This window comes from Frieseomelitta varia, unplaced genomic scaffold, assembly GCF_011392965.1.
Source record: "Frieseomelitta varia isolate USP_RPSP 00005682 unplaced genomic scaffold, Fvar_1.2 scaffold_258, whole genome shotgun sequence".
Classification (NCBI taxonomy): Eukaryota; Metazoa; Arthropoda; class Insecta; order Hymenoptera; family Apidae; genus Frieseomelitta; species Frieseomelitta varia.
In genome coordinates, this window is record NW_025109988.1 from 101,408 (window position 1) to 127,030 (window position 25,623).

Below are 25,623 nucleotides of genomic sequence, written 5' to 3' on the forward strand. Positions count from 1 at the left end.
ATAGAGCAATCGAATCCGCAGGGTGTCATAAAATTTATCGCAGCTGTAAAAACTCCGAATTGAAACAATTTAATACAAGGTGCGGTTCGTCGGAAACTTTATGCTCGCGATGGTTGAAAATGCCTGTGTAAACGAAGAGAAATTTTACGCAAATGTATAAGACTTTACGATCTACGTAAAATGTGAAAACATTGCAGGGTGAATGAACACGTATTTCCGGGATTTCATCGAGTTTATCAAGTTGCGAATCAATCAATGCGTAGAATATTATATGTTCATTGCTTCAAACTTCTTTATGATTAAGTAAAATAAGAGTTTTTCATTCTAGATCTAATTTTTCAAATTATAGGTTTGGAGATGGAAAATTTTGTTAAGAGTATTTTCTCTCAATTTTTTTAAAAACATTCTTTTAGAAATAAAAATAAACACAATGAAGTGAATCAATTGGTAGAAAAATAAATGAAAATGTATATATGTTTTGCTAAATGTCTTTTGAAAAATAATCTATATAATTTTAATATAATTTTCTAATATAATATATATAATTTTAATATAATTTTCTAATATAATATATATAATTTTAATATAATTTTCTAATATAATATATATAATTTTAATATAATTTTCTAATATAATATATATAATTTTAATATAATTTTCTAATATAATATATATAATTTTAATATAATTTTCTAATATAATATATATAATTTTAATATAATTTTATAATTCCCTATTCAACTGGCTCCCTATTTAACACCACTGGACACCAACATTAAGAAATTTCATAAATCAAGAATATTTCAAATGAAACATTTCGTTATATATTCACAAGTGTAAACTTTCCTTTTTCAATTGATTCGCTTTGACTTTTTATTCTTCCAGAAATTAGAGAAAACGTTTTTGTTAAAAACATTTTCGACAAAACTTTTCCTCCACCCAATTATATAGTTTTCGCAGAGTATTCTAATTACATCCTTGGACGAAATCCTTTTCTCACGTTTACTTTCTTGGTTTTTTCCCTATTGCTTTCACCTCACGTGGAACACATGAAAGCTTTGCCCGATGCGCGTGACAAAGGTTCGAGCCCCCGGACAGCTTGATAGAAAGGAACCGGAACGGAAAATGTGTACTGGTACGAATGCGAATGGTAGATTAGTCGGCGGTGAAGCGTGACATAGTTTTTTTTGGCCTCTGTTAGGTAAAGAAATCTGGAGTTTCAGTTAGTCTGTCACGAACGAAGGACTGAAGAGTAATACAGTGGCTCGCGGAAATACGCTGCAGCTTTTTATTTGAAATATTTTTACGAATACGATAAAAAGAAAATAAAAAAAGAGAAAGAAGAAAATAGAATTTAAATAGAGATTGATATTAAAAATCTTGTTGTAAGAACATTTTATATATTTCTGTACATTTTGTGCAATTTATGTACAGATTAAGAGTAGAGATTAAAATTAAAAACTTTATTATAAAAATATTTCATATACTTTTCTATATTTTACGTAGCTTCTATATTCCACGTTTTCCTGCGTCGTTAAATTTTATATATTATACATAGGTGTTGCAAATGCAGAAAAATCCACAGTTTACTTGGCATGCATTTATATCATGTTATATAAAATATTTTCAAATTTCTTTGACATTATTCGTTAAATCTGAAACAGTAGCTGCCAAGAGTTAATTTTATTCTATCGTTTTCTTGAAATTACTGAACATGTAGGAATGTATTCATTTCGAAACACGTGTCTTTTGATATATTTTGATATATTTGATATATATATAACACATAATTGTAATATATTGTTCTGTTTAGAACCTTTAATAAATTTAACCAATTATTGATCACAATACAATATTGTATCGTACTGTACAATATTCTAATATAAACGAAACTCAAAGGGTTAGAATAAAATTTTTTGAAAATAAAAGTTCGCAAATCGAGAAGCAAATGTGTACTCCACGTTATAGAATAAAATACGAATCACGCGAATTTTTGCAAGAGCAAGTTCATCAACGCACAATTTTTAGATCAGAAATAAAATTAAATCTAGAAATAAAATTTTAGATCGAGCTGAACATTTTTCAGCTGCTGGAGTAGAAGTTCTTCTACTGGATCAGCGTCCGAATATATTTTTGTGAGCTACGTAGAAAAGAAGAAAAAAAAAAAAAATTCCTCGACGCCGTCGATACCGCAATCTGACAGAGAGTTCTCTGATAATTTCTCCTCCAATGATACCGCGACGATATTTCTCATGTGGTTAAAATATGTTTCCTCCCTTCGTTCAACTTACGGTAGCTGCTGCTTCCCCTGCGAAGCAGGGCTCAAAGAAACAATCAAGAACGATGGGCTCCGTATATCTTTGAGATTTGTGAGAAAGCAGCAATTTTATCGCGATAGACGTCTCTCTTGACGTCGCCTACCAGACGATATTACGTTTGAAGGAGGTTGAAAACACGATCTCCTCGACGAGACGACGGTTTGCGCAACAACGGTACCATCCTTTATGGATTATGGCTTTCTACGTGTCGCAATCTAACGACTGATAACTTGCGGCTTGAAAATCGAGACATGATGCAATTAGTGGTTTCATTAGTGTGTGCAAATTGGGATTGTGTGGTTTGATTTTCTCTGTATATTCTATATATATATATATATATATGAAAGATTGTGGTACAGATGAAATTTTCTTAAATTCTGTTGCAAAATATAGATCAAATTTAAGTGTATTTTAATTCATCAGTTTAGTAAATTTCCATCGATTATTGTTACAGAATTACGCATATAAGTAATTAAAAGTAGACATAATTTTCGATAATATATCTATATTTGAAAGATTGTGATACAGATGAAATTATCTTAAATTCTGTTGCAAAATATAGCTCTATAATTAAAAGTAGACATAATTTTCAAGTATATCTATATTATTATATACATATAATCTCTGTATATTCTATATATATGAAAGATTGTGATACAGATGAAATTATCTTAAATTCTGTTGCAAAATATAGCTCAAATTTGCGTGTATTTTAATTCATCAGTTTAGTACATTTTCATCGATTATTGTCACAAAATTGCGCAAATAAATAATTAAAAGTAGACATAATTTTCGATTTCCAACACTAAAATGAATTAAAATTTTCGAATGGATTTGTAGAAGCAGACTGAAACCAGAAATTTCGATTCCTCATAATAATTGTAGAATTCTACTGAGAACATAAAGGAACTGATGTAGATGTTACATAATGTCAAGGGTAGACGTAGTCAATCAATTTCGAGCGTTGGTACAATTAAAGAAAATTTAAATATAATTGCAAAGAAAGAGGTCTCGTCTGTGAAAGAACCAGCCAATTAAACGAGAATAAAAATTTCGAACGTAGGTAACAACTAAGAAGAAATCTATATGTAGATAATAAATGAAAAATTCGCTTGCGAACACCTAACAGTAGAGGATTAATGTACATATGTACAAGGGACACGTACGTACAAGTAAAGTCTCACGATTCGAAAGTAACAGTAATTTCTGCTGGCAATTGACTCGCCTTCGAGGCGAAATTAGAACGAAATAACCGAAGTCTTGAGTGTCTGCGAGCTAAATCAACCGTTTCCTCAAACCGTTCCATCAAAGCTTTAAAAAAAATCTAGCAGCGGTGCTATCCCACACGATAACGAGATCAACCTTTCCTGCAGGATCTCGCAATTATTAATATCCCCGGAGATTTACGAACAGCAGGCGAACGCAATTTTCACTACAAAAAGGAAAAAAAAAAGAACACGACGTTCAGCATACGACGAAGGGAATGCCGTTTTAAAAGGTGCTTCCCTCAACCATAAGTTTCATTTCATTAAATGTTGTCGCTCTTCCCCAGAACTTTTTCTTTTTTTGCATAAATCGCGTTGCACATTTGTCGAGGATACTTGTTACACCATTGGAGAAACATCTTTGGAAAAAAAACTGACGTGGATCTTCTTAAATTGAGAGTTTGAGAAAAGCTAAAGTGATGGCTTCGTGCTTGAAGACGAGACCAACCGGATCGTTGCGCGATCATTTTCTTACGAGATTGCAACAGTTCAAAGCGTACACAATTTTTCATCGAGCGTGTGCGAGTACTTTCGTTCCGTCTCTGTGTTTGTAGCGCATGGATATTCGCCTGTTGGAGAAATTTCCCCGAGAATTCGCCACACCAGCCAGTGTCGTCGGGAAACCTCCTTCACAATTTTCAAGTGGAATCGAAAGCCACGTAACTGCGTGGTTCCCGGTAATCCCATTTCCCGACGAACTGTTCCGATTAACTCGATGATCCGTCACACGCGAGACCACTCGCGTCGATTTCGAGCCGCGCCGACACTGTTCAAGAACTTTTCAAGCAGATCGGCCTCGAGTGGTGGTTAACGATCGCGCGGAAGCGGTTTGTCGAAAGGTACAATTTCGGTGCTCTTCGTTTCTTCTTTCTTTCTTTTTTCTTTTTTTTTTTTCTTTTGAGGGGGGGGGGGGGGGGGGAACAAAGCTCGAATCGATTCAAGTGCGACCTGTCGGAGGATACGACAGCTGAAATTGGCACGAGAGGGTGGCTTTTCGTCACGTGAGGAGTGTGTTTCAAAGTGTAAATGAAAATGTTCTTTCAGAGAGCTTCTAGATGTTTATCTCATAATTATGTTTACGTCGTAAATTGGTGAAATAAACTGTAAGAAAATTCAAAAATAATTGCAAGAGACTTATCTTGAATTTGTAGATCTCTGTAGATTTGATAAATCCGAAGTGCGATCGAATTCATGCTTTGACGATTCAATACGATTAATTTAAATTTTCGTGAAATTTGATATCCTGGCCTGTCGTCGGATCAAAACTTTTGGAAAGATTATATTTCTCGAATAACATGTGAATGTTATTGATCGCCACGATGCTCAGATTAATTAGTCGAAGAGCAGATAACGCTTACGAATCTTGCAATAATTTATTGATTAGTAATAGTAAATTGACAAGTTATAAATTGAACATTATCAAACTTCATAATTTTACGTCGAACGAGGAAAACAAGCGACACGTAACATGTCAAATCAGTTTACGAAATTTCATTCGATTTATCATTGTATTTGTCATTGTTGTTCAAGAAGATTAATTGTTACAGGCAATTTGTGACACGTGTTTTCATATGTCAGCGAATTGAAATGAATGATGCGTGAATGATTAAATTTTCATGATACAAATTTATGTTCCTTTCATTAATTTCGTGCTCGTCGCTCAAACTGAAAAATTCCGCCAGTCATTCACGCTCTTCCAAATTTTCAAAGAAGAAAACGTACTCTCGGGGAAAAAAAGAAATAGAAATAACAACGAAAATAGACAACAAGGGTCTACGAGTGACCGTTCCCAATTTGTACGCTCTTCACCCCGAAACACAATCCTGATAGGAATACAGACGTGACGCGACGCGACGCGACGTCCGTTTAATTGTCCGGACTGCAATAACTCCGCGGTTGGAAAACCGCCCGCCGCGTCAATCCATAAAACGGACAATATTAAAAAGAAGCGGCGGCTAACAGGGACAACAAATGGTATCGGCGGGAACGATCCCATAGAGAATCGAACGTAAGAGAAATAAGCTCGATAACCGTCAGGTGATAACAATAACCGCGGCAACAATAATGGTAATAAACCGGCGATGACACCCACGATATCGTTAATCTACGTCGCTAAACCGTGAAAACGTACGGAGACATCATTATGATTGAAGAGAAACAAAGGAAAATCATGGAGTAAAATCATACAAGATCTAGAGATGGATCAATTTATTTATGTATATATATATATATATATATAATAATAAAAATATAATAGATAATAATAAAAAATAATATAATAAAAAATATAACATAACAACAATAATAATAAAAAAAATATAATAAAAAATATAATATAATAATAATAGCTAAAAATAATGAAAAAATGTCATATAAATATATGTCCTATCTGTCTTCGTTTATAAGATATAATGAATTTTATAAACAGAGCAAACTCTAGTAAGCTGATTTTACCAGGGATGGTACATTCAATTTTCATAATAACCATGAAGAAAACCCACATGTTATTGTGCATTCAAGACATCAACACCAGTTTAGTTTAAACGTATGGGCAGGAATAATTGACAAATTTTTAATTGGACCTTTCTTTCTTGATGGGAAACTAACAGGCACAAAGTACGTTGATTTTTTGAGCACGCGTTTACACGAAATGTTAGAGGAAGTTCCAGTCGATATTAGATTATTCGGTATGCGGTTTATGCATGATGGAGCTCCGCTGCATTTTAGCCGAGTGGCTAGGCAATTTTTTAATCAACACTTTGCAAATAAATGGATTGGTCGTGAAGGTCCTATTGCACGGCCAGCTCGTTCTCCGGATTTCAATCCATTAGATTTTCATTTGTGGGGACATTTAAAATCTATTGTATACGCAACGTCGATTGAAATACTACGGAATAGAATAGAGCAAGGCTTCTGACAAATTCGAGAAACACCAGGAATGATAGAGAGAGTAACCAGATGAATGACAAGACGCGTGTGCAGGCTTGTCTTCAAATGCAAAGTGGTCATTTCGAGCATCTTTTGTAAAAGTAATCAAAACAGAAAATTCATTATATCTTATAAACGAAGACAGATAGGACGTATATATTTATATGACTTTTTTTCATTATTTTTTGGCGTACAATCAGCTCCCGAAGTGGGTTCCACAAGTTACAAAATGTATATATATATATATATATATATATATATATATATATATATATATTAAATTAATATAATTAAATAAAGTTTTATAATAAAAATATATTTTAGTACTAATTAAAAATTAATAATATTATTAATAGTTCAAAGTAATGAAAATGAGTTGTTTAAAAGATAAATAAATAAAATTTATTTTGTACCTTTTGTATCAGGATAATAAGTTTAATTATCTCGAAAGTAAATGATCCAAATATATGATATAAATATATATTTAGAAATTAAATGTTTGTCGTTTCTAGTAATATCTAGTCTTTTCTAAATAAATTTTATATGATAATAACCTATATATGATAAATAAATCATGGGGTAGATAAAGAACAACCTACGTAGAGACTGTCAAAAGAAAGAAAGGGATGGAAGAAGATTGCAGGAGTATTAAAAGTCAAGTTTATGACTTTAAGCCGACCTGGGCACACAGATGGTCCGTAAGCGATAATTGTAAAATAATATACTAAGGATATGATTGTGGAAAGAAAAGAGAATACATGTCGAGGAAAAGTGTGAACAGCGTAGATTTGGAGAACTGAATGTGGATTTAATCGCTGAGTGGAGGAGACAGTGTGGATCTAATCATTTAGTGAAAAAAAAAAAAAATAGTGTGGATTTGGTAGTTGAGTAGAGTGAAAAATGTGAATTTGATCGTTGAATGGAGAAGAACAGTGTGGATTTGATCATTGAATAGAGTGAACAGTGTGAATTTGATCTTTGAGTGAAGAAGAACAGTGTAAATTTGAGTGGTAGAACTAATCTAGCTCAGTTTAATTAAACTCAGTCGTAAGTATAATATATATTAAGTTAAATACAGGTATTTTGGCGCTATACTAAGCCTTGATTGCTTAAACCTCTAAATCCCACAAAACTGTTTCCTTTCAGTCTGATGAAAAAGCTTATTTATTTAATGAACTGTTACGACCAACTCAATAAATTATAAAGCACAGAAAAAAATGATGATACAATAAAATTTATTATTACATATATCGTTCTCTTTCGACGAATAAATTTGATGGAAGTGAATCATTTGTTCGAAGACTGAATATAAATTCACCGTCACTCATGTGATGAAATTAACGGATTAATAAAAAGTTGAAGCTCGTCAATTTGGTTTTTCACAGATTCTCGTAGGCTAACGAGAGGACGTAGAGATTGCCAAGGAAAGGAAAGTGAAAGGCAGTTTCCCTAGTGTCTCCTTTTTTATCCTTATTTACCTCTTGAATCCTTCAAACGTCATATTGATCAGCCTCGTAAATTAAATCACAAATTAAAATGCAGATAGAGAAACGACAATATTATAATTTCACAAATTAATTGAAGCTCGCAAATTGCTTGTACAATTTTCTTTCGACGAACGAATTTACGAAACCAAGTTTTTCGTCTCTTCCTCGAACGCTCACTATTGATCCTCTACCCGTGCGATGAAAATTAAAGAATAAAAATTTAATAAAAAAAAAAAGCGAAGTCGAGTCGGTTTGGTGATTTTCGAGCGATCCTCGGTAAGCTAGTGACACGGAAACAAATTTTCCAAATCGTATCGATGTTTCACAGCCGCGTTGGTCGTGCCGCGGATGAACGAGCAACTCTCCCGGTGTGTTTTGAAATTTCACAGCGGCATCGTGCGCACAGGTACGAGCAGCGGCTCGATTATCGCGCTTTGTACCATATCAGCGTGGCGTTATCGAATTTGTCGGTTGTTACAACGTGACGAATCGGGTCGCTGGAATGTTCGATTAGCGAATAGCGTGTCTACGACGGCTACGCGCCGTTGCAGATGTTATCGAGGATCATACACACGTGCAAAAGCTACTGGCCTGTTAGAATCCGACGTCAATGACGACTGATAGCTGCATTCGTCGCGAAATTTTTTTTTTTCCCCCCCCCCCCCCCCAATTTCTATCGTTTCTACAATCCCAGTTGATGTTGAGAGGTCTGCGAAGTTTGTAGTCTATAGGACCGTTCAGGAAATTCTCATCGAATTTTTAAGCACTGGTGTAGTTCGCTTCGTGTCAGCGCGGGTATGTGCATTGAATTTCTGTCGAATATTGGGAAGCTAAAATTAGGAAATATTGATTCTGACTGGGAAAGAGAAAACGAGGAAGAAGTCTGGAATTGAACTTCGCGAATCGATGAAGAGCAGATAAAGAATATTGAATGCTAACTGGGATGTTAACTTCGCTCTCTCTGTTCGTCGAACACGGCCATTTAAAGTAACAGGTCTCTGTTTATTGAAACGAAATTTTAATTAACGTTTGATCGAATCTGTTTAGTTAGTATATTTGTTAGTAGTCGATACATTGAAAAATATTGAAGTATAAGCAGTAGTGTCTGTCTAATTGTCGATAGGTCGAAACCATTATCTGATTTTTCTTAAGTGACAAATTTCAATTAAAACTGAAAAAGAAAATATCGAAATAGTAACTATCGCAATTACATAAATACGAACATTTTTGCAAATTGTAACGATTTACGACACATTTGTTTAACTACAGGCGAAAATTCAAGATCACTACGAAAAATAATAAAATTCTTGCACTATTTTCATAATTGTTCCATTTTCATGTCATTATGTGCAGATTAATAAAATAAATAATATTATACTAATACTATTATGTACTAAATATAATATAATAAATAATATTAATTATTATTAATAAATGACAAATAATAAATAATATTAAATTACTATTAATGATTTAGTAATAAATAGTTCTATTTTACTTTATTCAGTTTAGTTTAGAACAAAAATTTTATTAGAATCATGTTTGACACTATTTTCATTAGAAGAGCCTTTGATTCCCGAAACAATGGCATCAAAAATTTTATTATTTCTGTTCGACCGAGACTATTTTTATAATTGTTTCATTTTTATGTCATTCTGTATAGATTAATAAAATAAATAATATTATACTAACTATTATATACTAAATATAATATAATAAATAATATTAATTATTATTGATAATAAATAACAAATAATAAATTACTATCAATAACAAATAATAAATAATATTAAAATATTATTAATGATTTAGTAATAAATAGTTCTATTTTACTTTATTCAGTTTAGTTTAGAACAAAAATTTTATTAGAATCATGTTTGACACTATTTTCATTAGAAGAGATTTGATTCCCGAAACAATGGCATCAAAAATTTTATTATTTTTGTTCGTGTGACATAGTAATTGACGTCAGTAAGCAATAACGCTTCCATGAAAGTAATTCCAGAAATTAGTGACGATTTAAAAAGGCAAAGATATCACGGTCAGACACATTACTGTATCACGTTCGACTTCCGGCAGTTATGACTTAATGAAAAGTTTTTATATTATTCGCAGTTTTAAAGTAAAACCGGCGTACACAAAAAAAAAAAAAAAAAAAGTTGAACAGTATCACGAGATCTGGTTTGGAAAGTTGGAAAAAGTGGCGAAAGAGAAAATTATAAGGTCTAAGAAGGATCAAGCTCTCTTATTACTGTAATCTTTCCTCTGTCCACGATCCATGCAACCCAGATATGTACAGCGTGGAATTTTCTTTCTTCATTACAAAAATTATGTGCGTTTACTTGTGTGTTCCTTGGCACTTTGCGCACGCAGTTAAAAGAGAAATATTTTATTTCACGTTTCTGTGACTGTAACGATATGGTCTTAAACTTTCCAAGCCAGTATACTGCAGCTAATATTCTTTGGGTAATTTACTTTCTTTTATATTTGACATACACCGTGTGTCCCTCTACTTATATTCAGAATAATATAATACAATATAAGCAATATATATATATATATATATATATATATATATATATATGTATATAATAAAATAATAATATAGTTAATAATATAAATTACATTAGTAATATAATTAATAATGTAAATTACAATTGTTAATTAATAATAATAGTATAAATAGTATAAATGTTTATTTCCAGAAAATCAGTAAATTCAAAGAAGAAAGAATAAAAATTTAATTTTGTCAACGTGTAATGACACTTTCTCCCTTCAATCACAGAGGAAGCACATTAAAGTTATGTTATGTACTTCTCTTATTTCCTCAATCGAATCTAGCCTTCCTTACAATTACTTCTCTATTAAATAACCATTTTTCTTCATAAAATAAATATCTCACACAACAGTTAACAAGAGTCTTCAAATAGTAAATGATAAAACAAAAAGGAAGACAAATTTAATTTTGCGAACGTGAATAATAATAGTCCTTGTAACTGTACAGAAAATGTCTAACCTTGGAAACCTATTAATTCTACAAACGAACAAACATCTCTGTAAATTACAAATAGTACTCATATTCTGTAATTTTAACAACATTCCTGCATAGTCTCCACAAACTTTGTCAAAGTATCAAAATAATTATTTTATTTGCAAGGTAAATGAAATTATTGCAGTTTCTGCAGTAAAAGCGCAATTTCGAAAATTTAATTTAAAATCCAAACTCGAACCGCGAGGCGGTCGATGTGCTGTAAAAACACTTGATTTGTTTCTCCCGAGAGGAAAAGAAAGAAGAAAAAAAGAGAGAGAGAGAGAGAACTCATAACGAGAAATGAAATTGGAGTTTAGGTAGAGCCGCGCAAGTCGAATTTCGTTCGTCTTCCAGAGATTTTCCAGAGGTTCTCTTTCAAAGCGAAATGAGGAAAACTTTCGGATAGGAGCCGGGGCGTGTTTTGTGACTATCGGAACTCGGCGAAATTTTGTATTGCATCCGTGGAATTGCATTGGTTTTATATTTCCCGCGGCCCGTGCCCAAAACTTTCGCGCGCGCGACGTTCATAACTCGGTCGCGTTCGACAGGTTGCACAGCCTGGAAAAATCGTCCCGGCGACTGACGACTCTTCGTTTGAAAGATGCGCGAGTGACAATGAGTAATCGGGACGAAATTGCAGAACGACTGAGAAAGCTGAGCGAGAAGCAGCGAAGCGATATGCAGGAAACAATACCATACGCATCGAAGAATAAAAATTACATCGAGTCCCCAATTATATCAGAATAGGAACACACGTACATTTTCTTCCACTGTAGGAAAATGTAATAACAATATCTAAATACACAATCAAGAGCTCTACACTATAGAATGTATACATATACGATACTACGTTCACTGATCAACTGTAGAGGGAAATTGAGAACCAAATTTTCATCGGAAGTCTACGTAGATTTGTCAAGTTTTCGAAGGTTCAACGCAGGTGATGAAGTGTTTTGGATTTTGTTCAATGGATCTTGATCGAACCACATCTAAAATTCTTTTAAACCAGGCAAGGGAAATGGTTCAACTGGATTTTCCACGGTGCCCATAAAATAGAAGCCAGCTCCTCGAGAATTTCTTATTCTGAAAGATACTTAACTTCCGCCGGAATACAGTCAGTCGCAGAAGCTTGCTGTCAAAGTTTCAAACGTTTCGGGGAGAATTATTTCTTCGCGTTTGTTTCATTCGCATGATTTATTTATGTCATATTTGTTTGCTGGAAAGTATACATATTATAATTAGGAGAGTTGTCGTATAGACTATGACAGAAAAAGAAGAATTGAATCGAAATTCACCATATCCTCATTTTATAATTATATGAGAAATTAATAATAAACTTGATTCAAATATATAAAATAAAATAACATATTAAATTTATAGAAAAAAAAATTATATATATTAATAATATTAATAATAAATTTAATAATAGACAATAATTTTTTAAATTAATAAAATTTAAATTTATAATAATATTTCTAGAAATTAAAATTATTATAATAATTAATCCATTAGAATAATTTAAACTAAAATTAGGAAAAATTATTCTTCAATTTAATATATTAAAATTAAAAAAAAAAATTATAATTAAATAAATTAAATTTCTTAAAATAATAAAATCAAATAAGTAAACTATTATTATTAAATAAATTATATAAATTAATTCAATCATTATTAAAATATTAAATTTAAAAATTTTATTTTTTGATGACCAAATTCCATAATTCTAAAATTCTTTTACATACTATAAATATTAAAAATATAAAAAATAATCATATATAGATATATAATATTATCTATATATATATATATATAAATTATATATAATTTTATCTATCTATCTATCTATCTATCTATATATATATATAATTATATACAAAATAAAAAAATGAATACAAGATTTTCGTGAGCCAAATACTTTCCCATTTCTTTTTCATTTCTGTCAGAGGCACGTTGATAAAGTAAACAAACTTTTTTTTAAACAAAATCTCTATGTTTTTTTTTGGTTCGATTAAAATCTGTAAAATATCCACGACAGACTCCATATCCAGACTTCCGTGACTGACTGTACCTACAAAGATTTCCTTTCTCGCTTCTAACAAAATTTCTCTCTCCCTAGGAAAGCGTTTTTAGTCATTCTCAAGTAGAGAGAAAACGAAAGAGAGAAAGAGAGAGAGAGAGAGAGAGAGCTCTTTGTGCTCTTTTCCTGGCGGCAATAAAAAAATTATAATCCGCGGATCACGTAACAAAGTAGGTAAAGCTAGCCCCTCTGAAGCCTATAAATTGGTTGGAAAAGCTTCTAGCTGGCCAGCCAGCTGGTGATCTCTGCAACTTTCTGACCCTGGCGAGGTTACATGCACCGCGCTCTTCAATACGGAAGTCAACGCGAACCTTCAACTTCCGTTTCATTTCGTCTAATTCGTTCAGCCAGCAACGGTCGGCGATTAGGCGAGCGAACACCGAGTAACATGCAGAAGCGAACAACGAATAGAGAGGGAGAGAGAGAGAGAGAGAGAGAGAGAAAGTAACATACACAGAGAGGAAAACGACCGAGAGAGAAATACACCAAGAGTAACATAGACGAAAAGTATCATCGTGCAAAATAACTCGTTGCTTTACTGTCGCACAGAAATTCATCGGCAAATGTTTGAAAATTCTAAATTGTTCTTCGTCGAAAGTGAGTGAAGTTTGTCGTATATAAAATTCTCATCGATCGTGTTTAAATTTTCATCAAGATCGTGCATAGAATAAACGATCTTTTCCATCGAATGGAATTTATCAACAGTATGCGTTCGATTTTGTGTAGTGTGAAAATTTTAGGAAATTTGACTTTAGATATTCCAAATGCGAATGTTTTCCGCGAAAATTTTTAACGACACTGTGTATATGAAAAAATTGAGAAACTATATTAAAGCGCTCGAAAATGTGTCAATGTTGATTCTACAATTTTGAAATGCTTGGAATTTAAATTGAAAAACTCTACCTCCACGTGTGTTGTTTCCATAAAAAAAAAAGCTGCAATTGTTTCGAAGGTATAATTTTAAAATTTACAACGGACCACACTTTTTAAACGTCACCAACGATAAATTGTTGATAACGTTACATTCGCAGTTTTACGATGATAAAATTGTTCCAAATCTCTCTCACGTAACACGTATATGTATGTAACGACACATCCATCAAATTGTTTCGATATTTTCGCGAGGCACCAATTTCAACATCAAACGACACTGAAGTCAGAAGAATATACCGGATGATACCGCGCTCATTTCCTCCGCGACGATCATTTATAATTCATAGTGGCCAATTTGACAATTCGCCGCGCGCGTTCCTGTGCGACAACCACGAACATTCGAACGAGATATTTCAGACGAGCGGGCCACGTCTGTCCCGTGTTATCGAGTATCACGCGTGAAAATCAAATTTCTTCCCGGGGGGATGAAAGGACGCGTACCTTGTAACCCAGATAGGCGAGCAGCAACGCTTCGGTAAGTGATACTATTGCCAGGATCACCTGGACGACCCACAATTCCAACGGTCTCCTCACCCATAAAATCGCGTCCCAGTTGATGGTCGGGTGCTCTTGAAACTCCTCCTCGGTAAGATTCTGCGACACGAGGAACTCGGTTTTGTTGCCAGGCGTGCAACCGTAACTGCAACGAAAAAGAAAGAAATAAAACTGCAACTTCTTCTTTTTTTTTTCTTTTTTTTTTTTTTTGGAGCATTTTAAAAGCAAATGGACAAAGTTTCGAGAAATTCGAAGGCAGAGGAAATTCTTTTTTTTTTTTCTTTTTTTTGAGAGCTGCGATTTTTCAAAGCGAGCGAGTGTTAATGGACGGTACAATGGCGTCCGATATTAATTGCTTTATAAAGTTTCGGAATTTGGAGACTGAAAGGCCATTCTCTGCCTTTTTTTTTTTTTTTAGACTAGGTAACTAGCTTAAACGATTTAAAATTGAATCGAGCTCGACGTTAAGGTCAATGTGTTCAATCTGGAGTAAGTATTGATTTATTGCACGAAAAGTTAAATTCCGCTTGTTGAAAATAGAAATGCCGAAAATAAAAGGAATAAAAATGGCAAGAGTAAATGGCAGAGGGATACCTCGATGAGGATTTATAGGCACGTGTAGTTTTTAAAAACTGTAAATTTATTGCACCATCGACGACAACTCGGCAAATAAAAACGAAGATGGAAGAGGAAATATTTTGTTTTTATCTCTGTTGTTAGCTACTCGCATTGTACCCGCGGAAAATTTTGTAGGGGAAAATTTTCATCTGTTGGCGATTCGTCGTTGAAACAATGAGAACCAGCTCGTTGTTACAATCTATAATATAACAAAGGAAATAAGAGTAAATATTGATAAATTTAAACGTTGACTGACAATGAGATCGTTGAATATATATTTCGTCCTTTTGTAAGCATCCGTCGCGAAATACCTATTCAATTTCATTTCGTATTGTAGCTAAACTCTCTGCGTGGATCGCGAAACATTTGTCTCGTGCACTCGTACGCTTCAGCGGTGATAAAAATCGTCAAATTTCACAGTTCAACTATCGTCGTGAGTAATGCTCTCGTTATTAATATTTGTTATAGTATTTTTTTACATCCGATGTTAAAATTTTCTAAATTCATTTTCTATTTTGTCACTACATATAGTGACACTAATAATAAAGAATAAAAAGTATGTATTATTTTTGGTGAAATGGAAGGTCTATAAGGAGGGAATACAACTAGAGATCTTGAACAAGCATCGTAAATGTTAAAGACTCGCGATAGGGAAAGTGGATATTGTATTATATATAAAAGTCTCATTCTACGTTTATTTTCAGGCATAATTTCCTACGAATGGGTTTAATTCCTTGACTCTTTCTTCCGGTAGAGATTCTTTCGCGCTGTCGCGTTACATCAAAACAGAAGACAATTTTCTTGCTGTTGAAAATTCTCTGCCTTGTTTACACACTGGTGAAATTATTTTGCAAATTGGCTCGCTTGAAAATGTCACGCGTAACTTTTGAAGAAAATGCACTGCTGTCTGCAAGATGCAAGTACGTGAAATGTATTGTAAATTGTGGAAATTGTAACGCAAAGTTTGATTTTCCAAAAAAAAGAAAAAGCAGGAACGACTGCTGAAAATCGTAAATTAAATTAATGAGGGAAATCTGTGGAAACGACGATTAATAATGCATCGATTGCAGATTACTCACCATGCTGCGTAAGTTGGGTCGCTGTCGGTGATGACTCTGAATATGTATAAGAAGCATGTTAACAGCTTGAAGAACAGGTTGGCCAATCGTATCCTCAAACCTGCAACGCAGACGATTGAAAACGATTAAAGATGTATTAGACGAGTCTGATAAACAATTGTTATAAATATTAAGTAATTAAAATATTACAAGTAATTAAAATATTAAGTAAATAAATATGAAAATATAAATTATAAAATTACAAAATTATAAAATTATAAAATTATAAAATTACAAAATTACAAAATTATAAAATTACAAAATTATAAAATTATAAAATTATAAAATTACAAAATTGCAAAATTACAAAATTATAAAATTACAAAATTATAAAATTATAAAATTTCAAAATTATAGAATTACAAAATTACAAAATTACAAAATTACAAAATTATAAAATTACAAAATTTCAAAATTATAGAATTACAAAATTACAAAATTACAAAATTATAAAATTACAAAATTATAAAATTACAAAATTATAAAATTACAAAATTATAAAATTACAAAATTATAAAATTTCAAAATTATAAAATTACAAAATTATAAAATTACAAAATTATAAAATTACAAAATTATAAAATTATAAATAAGTATGAAAATATATATATGTATGTAATAAATAGTTGATATATATATGTATGTAAATAAATTTGATATGCACATATATATGATGTATCAAACTTCCAATTTCACGCTACGAAACCATTCTTACGGGCCATTCAAATTCATTCCAAGACTTATTTCCTCGAACCTTTTAACGCGCAATTTAGTCGAATCCTTTTGCCACGACACGTGAACACGCGACAGGTAGTGTAAAGGTAGGAGAAAATCGGTAGAATGAATTTGTCACGGATAAAGAATGCCCAGGTAGAAGAGAGTATCGATATTCACGATCTACAAAGAGCCGTTTTTAATCGTCGCCTTCCCCTCCCAGCCTCCTGCCGCTTCGCGAGACACGGCAAGGCATCGATCTTCCGGCAGACGCACGGACAGATGCAAACAATCGATAGCACGATAGAGATATCGGCACGACATCCACTATCAGCTTCAAAAGATTATGTTTCGCTTGCCAGATATCGGCGCGGCTGTTCGCGTCACGATGGCATTTCGTTCCCGAAATTATTCCCGTTTCTGGCATCCAACGAGCAACGTGTCCTCGAAAGGAATTTCCGGCATCGTGAACTGATCGTGACACTATTCGTGCGCATCGATGCAGGCAAAATGACCCTCTCGTCGAGTGTTCGTTTCGTTGCAGACGTAACGTGCAACGTACAGAGGGATTGCAAAGTTACAAAATTATCCGCACAGTCGGCAGCGTTGTTTTAATTACGAGACAAAGGATCCTTTAACCAGTTTTCATTCAAAAGCACCAAATTTGGTGAGATGAAAGGAAGTTTCAATTATTTTTATTTGGCGGAACATTTTAAATTGTTTTACTTGGAAGTGCGTAGTAAGAGTTCAAAAATGAAAAGATTGTGCAAGAAGTTTTCGAAAACTGTAGAGAATCTTAAATTAGAATATAAAGAAATAGCTAATTGTTCATTTTGTTACAGATGTAATGTATGTATGACGTACAGAGGGTTGCGAAATTATTTGCACAGCGTCGGCAGCGTAGCAAACGTTTTTTCTAAATTATGAGAATAATCTTTCGATCAAATTTCATTCAAAAATGTACGAAACTCAACTAGAGTGGTGAAATAAAAGATTTTTTTCATTATTTTTATCTAGTTTTTAAATTATTTTACTTGAAAGTATGTAGCAAGATTTCAATTGCAGAAGTTTAAAGCGTTTCAGTTTTTGAGAAATTTGTGGAAAATCTCGCTTAAAATAAGAAAATAGAAAAATGGTATTCGACGAGTGTACATTTTGTTACAGATGTAATGTGTAATATACAGGGGGTTGCAAAATCATTTGCACAGTCGGCAGCGTAACAAAAGTTTTTAATTATAGCACAAAGGATCTTTCAATCAGCTTTCATTTAAACGTGTACGAAATTCTAAAATGGTAAAATAAAAGAGTTTTTTAATCATTTTCATTCAGAGAAGGATTTTTTAATTATTTCATTTAGAACTGTATAATGAGATTCTAAGATGATGAAATTGTTGAAATTAAAAAAGTTTTAGCTTGAAAACTGTAAAAAATCTTTTTTTTTAAATTAGAAAGTAAAAAAAAAATATTCGTCGAATTTTCATTTCATCACGGATGTAATATTATATATATACAAGGGGTTGTAAAAATTTGCAAAATCCGGGACGTAACAAAAATTTTTAATTACAAGACGAACGGCTTTTTAATCAGTTTTCATTTAAAAGTATTACAAGATTCTGAAATAATAAAATAAAAAGGTTCTTTGATCAACAGCGATCAAATTAAAAAGTATATACGCTGAAATTAATTCAATTAATTTTACTAAAGTAACAAATTTTTGAAATATGTCAATAATTTGGTGATACAACGAATTGTTATAGTTGTTACTTGGTTATTATTATTGTTTCATATTTTCCGTTATGTTCTCAATCGTACAAATAATTTCACAATTCATTGTGAAATCTAACATCTCGTAAGAACTCGTATCGCACAAAATGAAATACCACACGTAAACGAAAGATCAGAGACTCTGTTTTATTTCTTGCAATTACCTTAATCACTGACATTAGATCCACGAGAAACGATACGTCATGTCATGTAGTTTTTTTATTAATGGTTGCTTGAAAACGGAAAATTAATCAACCAGTAATGAAAATTTGTGCTTTTATGCCTTCTATTTGCATCTTAATATGACTAATGAAATGATAATGTTGGAAAGTTAATTGTGCAATAAAAACTGTGTAAACTATGTTTTACAGTTACTACAGTTTACACAGTTAACACAGTTTTACACAGTTATTACAGAAATAGTAAATTATATTACATAGCGCAACGTTTAAAAAAGAATATATTAATGGATTATTTGACGATGTTGTTTGAATTGTTATTAATGAAGATATTTTTATAAAGTTGACATTCGTGGGGAACGAATTAATAAAGATAAATCCAAGTGAAAAATTGAACGAACTATATTATTCTCCGATAATTATAAATTTGTCGCTAGGAAATTTTTTTGAGATTTATTACACTGATATTTAGTAAAATTAAGTTTCTACTCAAATTTTTGGAATTTTAGTGAAAAGAAAATATAACAGTCGCTTATCGAAAGGAGCTCCGCTCAAAATACACGAGAGTCTAATTAAAATTTTTATATAAAAAAAATTCTAATTAAATAAAAAAAATTCTTAAAATACACGAAAGTCTAATTAAAATCTTTATATAAAAAAAAATTCTAATTAAAATCTTTATTTTTTACAAATTTACTACTAATTATTCCTCCATAGCAGGGAATCAAGTTTTCAGTAAATTCTTAATAGAATTTATTGAAAATTCTCTCTGGTGAATATTATTCTTGAGAACAGTGGGTAGTCATAGTGTTAATTTCTATAATTCATTGGTGAAAACAAACAAATTTCAAAAATAAAGATAACACGGCGAACAATGGAAGAAAAAAGGCTGTAAAATTAACAACAAGATATTTTCCCGATTACTCTGACAAACACGATCAGATTCGTGATAGCGTTGTGTTACAAGTAAAACGAAAAACACGATTTACGAGATGACATTGACACAATAGGTATATTCGTATGCACTAGGCATAACGTGAAAATCTGCCGTTAGATCGAAAGCTGTATTTAAAACAGCGAACAGTGTGAACTCTGCCTGCGAATGACACAGTATCAACTGTCACACGGTATATTCGTACGAAACGTATCAATGCGTTTGACTACAACGCATGAATTTACAAATAAATTACATCGACACAATGTTTATTTATTTATTTGCATAATCGATATTTCGATTTCAATTTGCACGACTATTTGAGATATGCTAGAGACTTTGACAAATTTTTGAACTTGTATATTTTAATCTTTCATACACTGACGATTCTTTAATATAATATAATAGATCAGTAATACTATTATTACTCTTTCGCAATTTCAAACATTTTGAAGTGAAAAATTATACTTCAAAAAGCAAAAGATTTGTCATTCATTCGTGTGCAATGGCGTGTAATGCTATGGATCATACAGATTTTTTTGTATTTTACATTTCAAAAGAAATGCCTGAGAGAAAGTTCAGTTAATACTGTGCACAGGTAAAACAAGACAACAGTATAATAAATCTTATTAAATTGTTATAAAATGTTAAAATTTTTTTTAAATATGAAATAAAGAATACATCTGATCTAAAGTTTCTATTTTTCATTTTCATGTCAGGAATACAACTAAATGACTAAGTAAGTAGGAGATTAATTTCAGTATACTTACTCGAACGTTGATTTTTGATGAAGTACAGTTGAAGTCGTTCCTTGAACGTGTTTTCGTTCACGTAATATTCGACACGAACTCTGCAAGCAGGAAAAAATTAAGATTACCACTTGGTATTCTGTAGGTTAAGTAATTGTAATTATTATAAAACAAATCTAGCATTATGTACAGTACCAAGATTGAAAAATTTTCAATTTTCACGTATGTTTGATAACGCGAGCACGGAATTATTAACGTCACTTTTATGTAACATCGTCTCTACACGTTTTAAAACTTGTATATCGCCATTGTTTAAATATAAAATATGCTTACGTACTTGTTAATATTAAATTCATATAGAAATCTATAAAGTAGATTATTTAGAAATTGTTGATGAAATAATAAGAAAATCCAAGCGTAAAATTATTATATATTATATATAATATATAATGTTAATTAATAATATAATAATATAATAAAATTATTATATATTAATTAATTATATATTATAACAAATAATATAATAAAATATAATAAAATTATTATATATTAATTAATTATATATTATATTAAAGTTATTATTTTTAAAATCGCTATAAGAATCGATGTTCGAAATTTAATGGAACAATCAACTAGGAAATTTTCTGAATTGCACGATTTAAATTTCTTAACCCTTTAGGTACAACGGGATTTCATTTACGCGAATCGTCGAGGGGCGAACGATTCGTACAATAAGAGTCTACTGATCTCACTATCTATCGTATAATAGGAATTCACGTTCAGGTAAGTAGATTCAATCCACAGAAATTCATTTAACCGGACACTAATTGAAACTTCATTTCAGCAAATGAAGTTAAGAGAAAAGGAATTCTAGCCCAATAACATCTTCTCTAATTAATCTACTTCGTTTTCAAACAGTTATTATTCCAGAAAGAGGACCGTCAAGTCCACTTTCTCTGTCCATAAGTTTTTGTAAATTTTTAAACAGATCTGATCAAAAGAAATCCTCAAACTTTGAAGCTATGATCAATTTTGTTATTCTACTGTATTCGTATCATTCTACTTCATTCGTATTTATTCTAAACGTAACGAGCGTTTAATGAGTCACGAATACATCAATCGTCAATGCCAACAACGGGATAAAAATAATATTTGCCTCGCATTGACTTTGTGACAAATAATTTTCATAACGAAGCCTCCTTTCACAATCATGAGCAATTTTTATAAATTTTTACACGGTGGCTTCCTTTCGCAGTCGATGCAATGCGACGTGAAATTCTATAAATGTGATTATGTCCAATCACGACAAGTATGACTGCACAAATAGACGTATTAGTAAATATTTTTTCATTCTTAAAATATGTGAAATATCCAGATTTACTTTATTATTTAATAAACAAAGCAAATATTTATTTAGGTTCCATTTTTTTTTTTTTTTTTTTTTAGTCAGGTTCGTAGGAATATAATGCATCAGAATACGCAACAAAAAAAAGGCTACTGAATAGTCTCCTTTCACAACCATACCTAATCACAGGAATCTCCTAATATTGTCGCTAAACCCTTCGAGAATAACAAGTTTTCCAATCCAACTTATTCTGCTAATCAAGAGCGGAAATATTGTCGAATATAGCACACGTAACAATGGCAATTCGGTGGATTTCCATGAAACATGCTCGCGCGGAGAGCTCCCACGAGGCAGCGCGTCGGTCATTCTAATTATTAAACAGGGTTCCCATTACCATTTGTTTGATCGAAACTAATCTACGAGGCAATTACTACTGAAACTGATCAATCGGATTAACCATAAATTCGGATTATTTGTTAGCTTTACAAGTCGTGATTTCATCGTGGATTGATGTCGTAGGATCAAAATTGACAATCATAGTTCGTGATAGAAACGATACACTACCCTCTATTAATTTTTATTTAATTCTCAATTATCAGAGACATTGAAACTTAAGTATCACAGAAAGTCTCACAGAATTTCGGAATTTATATTCTCACGTTCGTTTATTAAATATTACAATTGAAATTCTATTTTGGACATTTTCTTTACAAATGCACGAACATCGACGAACTCGTGTGAAATCGCAATTTTCACTCCTTATTTAATTTTTCTAATGCACATTCATATATATATATGCAACGTCGTTTATGGATAACATTGTCACGTACGTTATTCAAAAATTACTCGAACAAAAAATTATTCCAACGTTGTGTGCTTTAAAATTCAGTTTCGTGTCGATGTGTGATTCATGGAGTGTGACTTAACCACTTGCAACTGATTGCGGACCATAACGAGTGACCAAGCCGTATACAATAATTCGTCGCTTTCTTTTTCAACTCGTCGGTATGATAGATCACTGGATGGAAATAATTGCGAAGTAATAAATTTATTATTTGCTTTGCCCGGGCTGTAGTATACTTAAATATACTTAAGTATACTTAAATATACTTAAAACTGAGAAAATATTGCAATTTTGGGGGCAAAAAATTCTTTGCGTGGCACGTTACTCCAGTGCAAGCGGTTAAGAGAGAATGAAGAATTAAATGATCTAAAATATTGTAAGAATAATTGCAAAAGCACATTTAGTCTGGCCATGACTGAACATTGCTATCAGAACGTTAAACTTTATGAGAAGTACGATTCTCTCGAACAAACTGCTCTCAAAACGAGACAACGAGAAACCGTAACCTCGGTCTGATCACAAACGAGCTCTTTTCACTCCGTTGTTCGCCCGAATGCGTTCGAAAGCGCAACCACGCTCTCGCAGTATGGTTCTTCAGCCATAAAGGTTTTTGCGTGAGCATCCCCCGATAGACAATCGACTGAACAAGTCTGTCTCGCGCGAATGGACGTCGTTTAACGTAGTTCTGGATTCTTTCTGGGTGTGTGGGTCAAAGATTCAGTCCAACAACTCGGGACACGTGCAAGCGATCAGTAATTAAATCGTAAAATAAATTAACGATTTACGAACTTACGAATTTTTAATTCTGGGGGTTTCCGCCGTTTTATTTAATTTTTTTTTTTTTTAAATAAAGCTCTCTTGTTTCACTTTTAATGAAGCAGGGTTTTACGTTTCGCTTCAACTCGTATGTTTTTGAGAAAAATATTTCTCTAATTACAGTATTTCTGTAATTAATCATACGCTCTTCTTCAAATTTCTCATCAAACGGCATTCGTTTGTATTTTAAATGGCACCATTCTCACGGATTTGACAGACTGCAGCGAATGTAGGATTATTCTGCAATTTGAGTCACACTGTTTTCATCGATTTGACAAAACAACGTTCGCCACACAAGTTCAAGTTCTATTATTATCGTATGTTCGCGAACCTATGGCTGACGTTTCGCAAAGTCTCGGAGAAGGTTCCATTTCCTCGAGGTCGCTCTCGTCGAACGAAGATTCGCAATGATCAATCAAAAGTGATTGACTTTTCGAGCAATTACCGGTCACGACAATTTCATCGTTTATACAGTGTATTAATATCTCACGCCTCTTCCTACGTCCACCAATTGTTTAAAATACAAAAGTATTTTAAACGCGAAGCCTGACCATCCATACGGAACTATCTCGCGCGCCAGGCTCAATTTCAATGTATGCTTCAGTAAATCCAATTTCGGATCTCGAAGCGATCTATAGATTCGAGCTACACGAACGGTGCCGAAATTTGAATAATTCATTAGACATCTACGTCAAAACAGCTTCACTCTCGGCTAAACTCATTGGTTACAGCATTATGCAAATGGCGTCAGTTACACGTTTAATCTCACCCGTTCAACACTGCGTTCCGATGCACTTCAATTTCAACTCTCTGGATTTTCCACGCTCCGGTATCAAAATTTCGCCGGTTTCTTTTTGTCTTCTTTCTCGAAACTCTCGGAAGAAGAGGCGAATCTCCAGCCATTAGTAAATTTTTCAACTTCATTATCTGGCCAGAGTGTGTTAACTTCTTGAACAAACAAGTCGAGTTACTTTGGAGAGTTTGTTTGTTTGCAGAGATGGCGATAAATCGTAAGTTTCTTTATGAATATTGAAAGGTATTTGTAATACATCCACCTGCGTTCCGCTACTTTTCAATTTATAACGTTAATTCGCGCGGCTGTTGAGTTCGTGTTGCAAATTAGAGCGTTGCAAGCATATTTTTTTTCATCCCAAGTTCCTTCATCCCTTCACTCAATAAAAGTTAGTTAATCTCAATTGTGGAGAAGAAATTTCCTCTGTCAATCATTAATAAGTTGTTTAATTTGTTGGAAAAAAATTCTTTCCACATTCTACGATAAATAATTATTTAACTGTCTACTGTTCATTTTAACCAAAATGGCCATAATGATCAATTTACAATTTTTGTTAGATACATTATAGAAGTAAAAGTATTAATTTTAGAGATACGAATAATTTTTAAAGATACGAATGACTTCTCGTTCGAATAAAATATACAGTTTTCTTATTTTCTTTTTTTTTTTTTTTTTTACTTTAATTCTCATTGTGCATCAAATAATTCTGATGGAAATTTCATGCTCGAATCGTCGCCAAGTTCTAGCTTTGGTATGCAACAATTTCAGTATGAAAAGCGTTTGCAACATCAGTGATTTAATTTTGCATTCATTTACGAAATCGTTCGTTATTTAACTACACGATAAATTACAAGTAAGATGGAGGACAAAGGAAGTATCCGAAGAACACGAGGCAAGTGTTCGAATATTTATGAACGAAAGCGTGTGCATACAATACAAGTTCAAAAATTGACGTAAAGCGTTCGTGTTGCAACGAAGGTTCCTGACAACATCTATTTGTCGACGGGCAGGCGTGATTAGCGGAACATGTCAGGGAACGTGTGAACGGGCGCGAGATCGGAAACGGAAGACTCGCGCGCCGTTGCACGTTCTCGCCAAACACGCGCCTTTGTGCCAAAACTTTCGGCCAGATTGCACCGTGCGGTGCATCAGGCATGCGAACGAAACCCGATTAGTCAGTCATGAGTAATATCACGGCGAAGAAAAGTCCGCAAT

General features: G+C 32.6%; 1 protein-coding gene across 1 annotated transcript in view; it reads right to left on the bottom strand.

The window, feature by feature from the left end:
- LOC122528750 (potassium channel subfamily T member 2-like) overlaps nucleotides 1–25,623 on the bottom strand; it is a 142,736-nt gene that overhangs the window by 42,248 nt on the left and 74,865 nt on the right. Inside the window, exons 2-4 of the mRNA XM_043654199.1 lie at nucleotides 20,632–20,711; nucleotides 16,232–16,331; nucleotides 14,481–14,679 (exon numbers count right to left, since the gene is read on the bottom strand). Coding sequence (XP_043510134.1) covers nucleotides 14,481–14,679; nucleotides 16,232–16,331; nucleotides 20,632–20,711 — 379 coding nt within the window. The remainder of the gene's footprint in view (nucleotides 1–14,480; nucleotides 14,680–16,231; nucleotides 16,332–20,631; nucleotides 20,712–25,623) is intronic.